Source organism: Ptychodera flava, chromosome 8 (assembly GCF_041260155.1).
Source record: "Ptychodera flava strain L36383 chromosome 8, AS_Pfla_20210202, whole genome shotgun sequence".
Lineage (NCBI taxonomy): Eukaryota > Metazoa > Hemichordata > Enteropneusta > Ptychoderidae > Ptychodera > Ptychodera flava.
In genome coordinates, this window is record NC_091935.1 from 37078749 (window position 1) to 37089304 (window position 10556).

The 10556-nt window shown below is 36.3% G+C and overlaps 1 protein-coding gene across 8 annotated transcripts in view; it reads right to left on the minus strand.

Annotated features, from left to right (window-relative positions):
- The window catches only part of LOC139139223 (tyrosine-protein kinase SYK-like), a 29915-nt gene extending 19450 nt beyond the window's left edge, over window positions 1-10465 (minus strand). For 4 of the 8 annotated variants that reach the window (XR_011553755.1, XR_011553753.1, XM_070708064.1 and 1 more), the window contains exons 1-3: window positions 10366-10465; window positions 8360-8903; window positions 746-891 (exon numbers count right to left, since the gene is read on the minus strand). Coding sequence is in view for 4 of the 8 variants with exons in the window: in XM_070708064.1 (XP_070564165.1) it covers window positions 746-891; window positions 8360-8770 (557 nt within the window). In the remaining 4 variants the exon portion in view is untranslated. Of the gene's footprint in view, window positions 1-745; window positions 892-8359; window positions 8904-10150 lie in introns of all 8 variants that reach the window. The other 4 variants (XR_011553754.1, XR_011553752.1, XM_070708063.1 and 1 more) reach the window with 2 other exon arrangements.
- Between the last annotated feature and the right edge of the window lie 91 nt (window positions 10466-10556).

Consider the following 10556-nt stretch of genomic DNA (forward strand, 5'->3'; position numbering starts at 1 on the left):
AGCTATTTTCCAGTTTGTGTTTTAAGTCATCAAACATCCACTGTAACTACCTATATCAAGGAAGTCAATTTCTCTTTTTCGCTTTCTGCCATATTTCTTTCATAAACAGGGGAAATTTTATGTATATAACAAAGTGAAGGCATTTGGTTGGACCAACTAAACATGCACAATGACGGAAGGATGTGCCATTTCCCTTAAAATTTGTAGATTACATGATCATGTGTTGTTTGCCAAACTATACCTTGTCTTACATGCAAAATTTATGTCATTGAACTCATGTCTGTGATGAAACCAGGAGGAAAACTGTAGTTGCTTAGTATGCTATTGGGTGATTCTTTTGTCAACCCTACATCAAGAGTGAAAACTGTCTGATTTTCATTTCTTGACTGCAAACCCTAGCCAAGGTTACACACAGGGAGTAGTCGTTCCCCACAGATGTTTGCTGGAGTTGTTCGTCCATCTTGCTGCGGGGTACATGATACCCGTAACACATAGACAGCCATGACTTATGCATGAGTTTCTCACAAAACGATGGCATGACCTGACTTTTCTGTCAGCAATACTGAACAATACAGGACCGAAAAATTGAACAACTTTGCAAATCACCATAATCCTAAGGGGTCCAGTGCTTCAAAAAGCTAGAAAGGACCCCTTATGAATATTTGATTCACTATCATGATGGATATTTGGCCAAGCATTCTTCAGGTGTGTCTATTTTGGCTATTAATCATATGCATTCACTCACAGAAATTTTCCGTCATTGTGTCCGGCTTTTTCGATCTTTGCTGTTGCCTGGTCTCTGCTGATACTTCCATGGAACCAGGGTTTCTGCAAGTGGATTGTTTTCATAACGGTCCTTTCCAGCTGGTGGTCCGGCAAATCTGCCACTCCCTGCAAGAAAACACATCACATATCCAGTCAAATGGTATTTTTCGTTATCTTCAAAAATTTACAAGAATCTTGAAAGCTCAAGCTAAGGGACTGTGGAAATTAATACACGCAGACTGCTAACAAAACCCATCATATTTGCATGACCTTAAGCCCCCTCCCTCTCCCATAAATAAAAGTTTGGAAGTGTGAAACTCTCTGATAAAAATTATGTTTTAAACTTCCTCCGAATTCAATACATTACTGAATCAGCTTCTTGGAAGTTTAATCAAACTGCTTTAAAGTTTTTTGAACAACAGAATATTTCAGAAGCAATTCTGGACGATGACTAAGAAAAGCACATGCATGTCCAGTTTCAATGATGTATAATAGCTGTGATATATGCAAGTTGTTTGTGTAAATTTGTAAATAATGAGTGAAATAGAGGTCAATCTCCCCTAATTTGAATTTTAATGAATTTTGATTGCGAAAAATTGTGATGTTTGTGGTCTTCTCATTTCAATTATCCACCTCCTCATCTACAAAGATTAATCATTTACACATTAATGCAACATAAGTGTATAGTGTTATTATTTCTATATATCACTACATGTATACCCTGGTATGTGGGTACATTATGAATAGAGAAACAGTCCTTATCCAAATCGTGTTAATATTTGGTTCAACAAGGTGGAATACAAAATTGCTTCAACGGTTCACTTCTTAGAAGTGACTGGTTCAAGGGAAGCTTGTTCTTGCAATCATATATATGTTTCCTTGACATTCTCACTTTAAAAACATTGCACCACAACAGTTGATAAAAATACTGTAAAATACTGAATATGAATGAAACAATCAATGAACAGTCACGATTGTATTAGGTAATTGGAGACTCAACAGTACGATGATGTCATGACCTATGAAAACTTTCTATAATAATAAATAATGTATTTATTACTGTTTGTACTGTAAATGGAACAAGACGATTACACAGGTGGCTCTTACAGCAGTATTTCATCCAGGATGGCATCAACACGGGGGTTCCCCCCTTTTACACCAGAAAATGTTGGGGCGATTTCACCAGTTCATATGTTCTACTTGTATCTCTAAGGTGTGACTGGTACCATTTCATGGGGGGCTGGTCCCCCATTGAAAAATTACAAGGGGTGCTAACATGTCAACAGAGGGGAATCCCCCATCCCCCTCTCTTGATGAAACACTGCAGCGAGTCAGTGAAGAGACAAAACAACTCCTGTATTTACAACTGATCAAGGTACACTATCACCACTTACAATAGTGAATGGACCTTACTTTAATGCAGGAGACAAATATTCAAATCCATAGTAAATGTGATATATAATATATAGGAGCAATATTTGTACAACAAAATTTTGATCAGTTTAACGTATACCTGTATATACCTGCCTAAACACATGATAAAATAAGTGCGTATATGGCGTGAACTAATCAAAACCAAGACATATGTCACTGGCTGTGGTTTATTGCTTCTCATTTAGAATTGACTTGAATTTGCTGTTTATGATAAAAGTGTATTGAAATTTGGACTTGCAATATTGCAAACATCACATGATCAGTTTCACGAGTCACGGCTTGACCAATCAGATTGCTGTATTTTCACCATCAATACACTGGTACAATATAATATACATGTGCAGTGATTTAGGAACTAAATGTGAGCTTTTCACATTCATGCTGTTCCTAAGTAAACTGAGTCACTATACTGATATGTAAAACAGGAACACCCCCAGTATAAACTGACTGTGGAAATCAGGCCCATTTTATTGGCTCACCACCCTTCAAGCTATACCCTTATGATAAATGCAAGTGATGAGAACAAACAATAAATCTGTACAAGTAGCCAGAGACCAATACTTGCATTGATATCGATTGTATCAATAGTCAGACAGTGTAACTCTGAAGATCTACCAGTTGTCTGGCTATCTTTGTTGTTGGTTGTCGACAATTTGTCATATTTTCTCTCAACGCCACAGGAATGCTTAAGTACTATCACAATCAAGTATGTACGAAAAAAGCTGACAATGGTGAACAAAATGATTTGGTATCTGGACTGAAAGTTCCCCCTTAGCATATGAAAACAGTGTGACACAGTTATTTAAATGGATACTTTAAGCGTTAAAAAATGGTTGTCAGTACATGTATTCACTCAACGGCTGGTACTTCAAGCATGTACCAATAGTGACAATCACACTTCTTAGTGTATGGAGTTCTGCATAAAGCTCATTCTCTCCAATTAGAGCAAGCAGAAGTAACCACACTTTGCATGCTTTGGCGTATCCACCGTCCCTCCACCCGGAGACGGTGGCATATCATATTACTGTTGCCATAAATGTTGAATGCATTTCAAAGATTTGTTCTTAAAATGAGCTAAAAATTACAATGCTCTCTTGCCAGAAATGACAAAGTTGCCATTCTGTTTTGAACTCATCTGGCCTTATTATTATTTATATTATTATTTTTATTATTATTAATTCTTTATTTCGGACAATGAGCACGTCCAATATGCTTCATGGTTATGAAATATGATTTTAGAAATGGTAACTTTGCAAACAGAAGAGCAATTGAGTTTCCATGGTGACATGTGATCAATGTCTCATGTGGGCAAATACAGATTTGAATCTTTGGTGATTGGCACTGTGTGTAAATTTATCATTGATTGGTAGTAATTGTTAGTTTACATTAAATTCAATTATAGCGTATGTCACCATTTTATCACAGTCAGGTGATTCCCTATGCAAATGAACATTGTGACTTGAAGTCAAAATCTTATAAAGAGCAGAAAGTTAGTGTTTTGAGGTATAAAGAGAGCTCTCCTAAATAAGCCATACTGTATAGACACCAGAATTCAAACTGTGTAACTTGTAATATTATACTGCATTCAAAATGCTGAGAAAACACCAATAAAATTTATTTGATCTTCTTCTGTAAGTTGAAGACCATGGAGTTACATGAAACTTGAAGGGTGCCACCAAATTCCTGACATTACAATCCACCACTTCAGTTCTGATGTTGTGTGTACAGGATAGACTACAGGTCTAAAGTGCACAGAAGTTGGGTTTCAATACTCAGGTGTTTGTTACCTTGGTGTAGTTTCAATATTGTTTTACAGGGACACTTTGTCACCTTCTCGACTGATATAGAAAATATCTGGGGTCCAGAACTGATGTATTTTATCATTTCCTGGAAATAGTCTCAGCCTGAGTCTGAGTCAGCCATATTTGCATAGATGGCTATAAATTTCCACGTCTTAAAGGACACACTGTAGACCAATAGTGCATACAAATATTGCTTTCAGGGCGCACTGACACCAACTCACTGCACACAATGTCACCCACAAGAGAAAGTACTCACAAACTACACTCCTACATGTGTACATATGTGTCACAGTCCATCAATGCTGGTAAAAATAATCTAGAAGACAAAAACTTTGCTCACTTGAAATGTACTAGCTGTGAAAAGTTATCCACCACTCGGTGTACTCCACAGCTTAGAACAGGAGAGGTGGCTAATTTGCATAACACTGACTTATTTGCATATTCTTGTCTTATGCAGATGAATATTTTGCATATTATTAACCTATGAATACATTTGTCAAAAAAAGCACATGGTTGGCCAAACCTTTTACCCCAGAAATTTCAAAATCACCAATAATCATATTGGTATTCCAATAAATTTTAGTGAATTTCAGTTCTGCCAGATGGATAATTACTGATTTGTCTTGAATGTTTATTGAGATAGTAATTATGATAAAAACAGACCATGTCTCCTGGAATGAGGAAATTGAGTCATTGTATTCGGCAGAAACAAAATGAATCTTATTCCTGGTAATGGTCTACTGCATCCTCTACTTTGACAACACACAAAAAAATAAACATATGACCTTTTCTGGCAGATGGTAGTTTTGATAAGTTTCACAACCACACAACCGTGTTTCACAAAAGGCAACTTACCTAGAAAGCCCTGTTGTGACGTTTTCATATGAAAATTAAATTAAAAATAGTCTAGCACATCGGTTTCATTCTGGTACTGATACAACAGAAATTATTGCAGCTCACTGTAAAGGCGGCCTGGGCTGTGACGTTTTAAAATTGAAAATGTAAAATTTTCAGCAATTTTGAGTAAATTTTTGATCTTCTAAACCATCTAAATGGCAAGCTGCAATAATTTCCCATGGTAGTCTATAAATGATGACAGATATATCTCAATCAGGGGTAAGTAAATCATTGGTCAGCAGATTTTGTGGTTGGGCTTGTGTTAGTTGTTTGCTCTTGCTAACTGGTGAATTAACCAATTATTCAGCTGATTACACGAAATGTTGCTGTGTGGGCTTGTGGAAACTGAGGCAGGGCTAGTGATTTTATTTTGACCACTAGCAAAAGGATTTGAGAATGATTTCCTCATCCTTGCTAATACAGTCACAGGAACAACCATTAGCTAAACTGGTCAGAGCTATCTGATTAGATATTTCTGAGAAGCTCACGTTTTTACACACAGCCAAAAATATCCCTCAAAAACCATACAAAACTACCGATGACACAATGTGAGCACGTCTGAGTGAGATAGTCGCTAAGTGCTGTTACCACAAATAGAACAAAATTAATTACATATTTTTATATAGTATTCGAAACAAAAAAGGAAAATTCTTAAAAATACAAATTTTCTGAATTCATCAGAATTTAAAAAATCTGAATGAGGTTATCAACAGGACTTAAAAACTAATTTCACGCATACATTGGGCTTTCAAAATCTTTAAGCCCTAAACGAGATGGCAGTATCCTCTATCATGTTCTGATTTCTCCTAATCTTGTCACAATTTACAAATTTGCACAACTCAGGGCCCACTACAACAAAAAATCGAAACAATTGGATCAATGTTTGAAAAGAGTTTTGATCAATAATGACACAACATGCTTGAAAATGTGTTCAAGTTAAAAAAAAAACGTGAACAAGTCTGAATGACGTCATTCCAAGAGACTAATGAACCATATTTGGACAAAAGCCATAATAAAGGAAGTTAAGACAACAGACGATGATGATGATGATGATGATGATGGACAACTGACATGAAATCCACAAATTTGATCAAACAGAAATGTCACAAAAGCAGAAATAACAATTATTGATCAAAACTGAAACCAGATATAAAAACACGGCAAATCATAATCAAGTTTTTATTTTTTCCCCCTTTTTTCATTCTGGAAAAGAGAATAATGAATCAGTCGGTAATAATGCTGTTTTACGTTCTGTTTTTTCCTTTTCCATCTTATACTGTGTCCATGTCTGTTGTACTGTTAATGGTGTCATGCCCATCTGTTTTTTCACCATATCTGTCTTTTGTTATATAGGATTTTGTGGCATGTATTTATATTTCAAACACTTGTCCACTTACCCTGAGATACGATTATTACTATCATAATTACTATTATTGATATGAATTATTGATTATTATTGAGAAGTCAGTTAATATGTATTATTCTGTTGAAATACAGTCCCTCCAGACTGTAGATGAAACATGGCAAAAGAGAGATCACCAAACCAGGACTTCAGCTTACCTCACACTCGAGGAGTGACCCTGCTCACATTCACAGACAGAAATGATCATGAAACTGATACCATAAATTTCTCGATGTAAAATAAATATGTACACTGATGGTTGCTCTATCAAACTCGAAACATAAACTTTCTGCCCGGGGTTTGAAGAATACTAAATTGAATTATTAAATTATAGTTAAGTAAGTATATTTATAACACACGCCTGCACTGAAGTAATCCCCCCTTACCAGTATCTCTGTAAAGAATTTCAAAGAAGTTTGTTCGTTGCTCACTCTAATCTTCCCACTTAGTTATTGCTACTCATCAACAATCTGTTATCCTATGAGCTGTTAACGACTTGTTCAGTCAAGATGATAATCCTTCATGTTGGTGATAGCAATAATGTCATACGGGAGATCATGTTATGGAGTGTTTCCTTTCAAATAATATAGAATGAGGGGTTACCGGGTAGATGCAGGTTCACAGCTGTATTATCTATTGGTTGTTAAAGCCCTGTTAGCTATATCTTTATGTATTTTGCTCACAAAAAACATACCATCAAATCTAAGGTGAGCTGTTTTTGATTCCCATTATTACGCCATATTGTCTTTGAAAATGTCACCATTTCAATCATTGGCTAAATTTTGGTCGATTGTTCACTGTTTTTGTGTACTTTCTCAGGGCAGCGTTATGTGACTTGCAAATCGAAAATGATTTAGTTGTTACAATCTAAGTTGTACATTCATTGCCAATGACGGAAAACGTTGTGGTCACACTTTGGCAAGTATTTTTACATACTGTAGATGCTTTTCATTTCAAACCATCAAATAAATGAAAGGGCTATAATAAATGAATGGTGTTTGTTGTGCTGTATGCATCACAACAATTAGAGCTCATAGTTGACTTTATGAATGTATTGCATTTCTTTTTTTATATTGGAAATCTGCTAAAACAAGAAAGACTTGTCTCTTCACTAGCCAGTCCATTGCCAGCGTCCCATTTAGATAATGCCTGTAACCTCTTCTCACAGATACAGCTACATTTCTATATTTGAAAAAATTACCTTGCAAGTTTCAGACCTCTCAACGAAAAGATGTACAAAGGAGCCTGTCCATACTTTACATTAACCCTTTGAAGGCTGTAATTTTTCCCACCAAAATTTCAGCCCAACATTTTACCAATTTTTATGAATTTTTCTGTAATTTTTTTGATAATTTTGGATCAAATTGATATCACATTTCATTGGCTACAGTTTTTCACCAAAATTTTGGCAAAAATCAAAAAGAGTTTGACAGGGGCACATTTTATAAAGGTGACAAAAATTGACTTTGGCGCTCAAAGGGTTAATATCTCACCTTGCATACAAAAGTGTATCACAGTGACAAAATATATTTTGACGATAAATATGGCATGTAGCAGTAATGACTGCTACATAACTATATCAGATCTTCTTTGACAAGTACCTAGTGGCTGGTACAACAACAAATTTACGAGAATGCCTTTTTTCCGCCTACAGGCTTTTTTAAAGATTTGGTATGCTCAGTAAGATAACACGTAGAAAAAGTAGAGTAGCTTGCCCTTTTGACCACAAAAATAAGTGCTTTGCGTAAGAAAAATTCCACCAGAGAAATTCAATATTACAACAGACAAGCCTTCCAAGAAATTACTGTATCAAATAGGAGGTCTTAATATACTGTAACTAGATCCTTGTATACAAAGGACTACTCTGGGTCGAAACATTTGTGAACTTTTTGCTTCTTTTTACAGGAATTATGCGAATTTGAAGCAGGGGCCTCCATCCATCAAGTGTGCAATTTACACACAGTACATTCCTCTACTACATAATCAGGAAATAACACCCTGGTAACTGTTTAAATTTTGGTGAAATTGTTTTGGGACTAAGCACAACCGAAGCCCTTACCAGTGCATTTGCCGCCTGATGTAAACTTTCTCTCAGTTCCCTCCTGTTCATTCCTTCAAATGTGACGGCGAACTCTCCTTCAGGGAGATTACAAGGACGCACTAACTTTGTTAAAAGTCCATCCAAATGTGCTTGATGGTGACGGATCAGTTCAATGGGTCCAGTAAATCGTTTTCCGTCCTCTATAGCAATCATGCCATTTCCATGAGCTTTCAATTCATAATGGAAGACATTGTGGTTGTAACACAACGACAGTACATAGGAACCTGTTTCATTGAGTTTTTCTCTCAGCAGGAATAATCCATTGCTACATCCTTGTCCTCTTAACTTGACCTCCGCCTCTTCACGGGTTATCCTCCCATGGAAGTATCTCTGTGTATAAGGATCTTCACGGCGTCCTCCAGAAGCCATGTTTTTAATATTTCATGCACAAGAAACCTTTGGATACTTGTTAGATTTTAATTCAGTTTCAACAAACTGTAGAAGAGTCCTTAGGACTTCCGGGACAAACACCTCCAAACACCATCAATTGTTTTCTTGAAGTCTGAAAGTTGATGATAATTGTGCAACAAATAAGAACAACAGGTTGAACAGGTTGAGTGTATGTGTGTGTGTATGTGTGAATCTGAGAATTGTAAATATGAAACCAAGTGTCAATATATTCTAAACACAAGTTGTTGCTACATATCATAAGTATGAAAGGAGCAGCTGGTAGGCTGCATTTACTATTCACAGTTTTGGCTCATCAAGTCCCTAGAGGCAGGAGTTGCCAACGCCAAGTTGAACTGCTTATAACGTCTTTTATGCTAGTTAAACTAAGTACTTCAAAAAAGTCATACATTAATATCACTGACTGGGCATCACAAATGGAAATTATGTCTTTGAGAATCACTGGAGGAATTTTGATATACATGTAGAAACACCAGCTTTATATGTATTGTTCATCATAGCTGGTAAAATTGTCATCCATCCAACTACTTGAATTTTACGAAACTATACCCAAGGAATGACTACCAGTACATTTGGATATTTTCCAAGTTTTTGGATTGACCTTTGAAAAATCTAGTAAAAATAAGTATAATATTTGTGATCACTGAGTATATGTCAAGGCTGACATTATATTGTTATCAGACTCAATTAGCTTTGCTTTTCTTCTTTATATGTTATGTTTGTCATATTTTCACATTCTAATTATTTAAATAATGGTATAGTTATACCATGAGTGTGCAAGGAAGGCCAACGTTTACACATATGGGTCCTGTACCATTTCCCTAGAAAAAGTAACACATTGTAATTCCCTATGACATATATTATAAGCGTTACACACGGTATAAACATCCTGGTCTATTAAAACTTTTTAAAGTTCAAAACACTTTGGGAAGGTTGACAAGGAAATGACTTCAATAGGTTCAGTTTCAGAACATCAACATTGTTGTAATACGGAGAATGTGTGAGTAATGGTAGAGGTTTCATGGCGCCAGACGAAAATCCTATTTCGGATAGTGTAGGGATCTGTGATAATAAACTGGCAGTAATTTGTGACACTCTATCGTGAGATCGACATGGAGGCCACGTTTAGCTCCATGATCAAACGAATATGTTCTCATCCATCAGTCGGTGCATTGTTTTGTTGTGAAACTTGCGGAAGCAGCAGCTTTGGATAAGCCTGAAGTGCTGCGAAATTGTAAAATACGTGCATCATCTACACTAACTCAGAGTAAACGGTGAATATATTCATTTGAATCGCTTAAAAGTCGTTTGAACGAAAACAAAAGCAAACTATTTCTGTACCTGTATCGCGATATCACTGTTGCGACGGGATGTAAAGTGCTAGTGTAGACAGAAGCTTCGATTGTGAGGTGACACCAGTTCATCAGCTGTTGTTGCTCCACCTCCAATTAATAAGAGTTTCGGGGCTTGAAGCATAATTTGGCAACGGATTAAATGCCCGAAACGACAAGCTTCTTATGTTGATTTTGTCAGTTATCGACAATTACTCCACTCACCTTTGTGAATACGGTGAAATTGTCAGGGTTTGAAAAGCAGAAATGAGGTACAAGCAGCGCCCAACTTTGCAATACTTCCTTAAGTGTCACGTGACACAAGAAGGCACCCGGAAATGTACGTAACTGCATTCCTTCAACAAAGAGGGCGCTGTTATGTCAAGGCAGAGTGAATGCATGAAATGCATGATGTT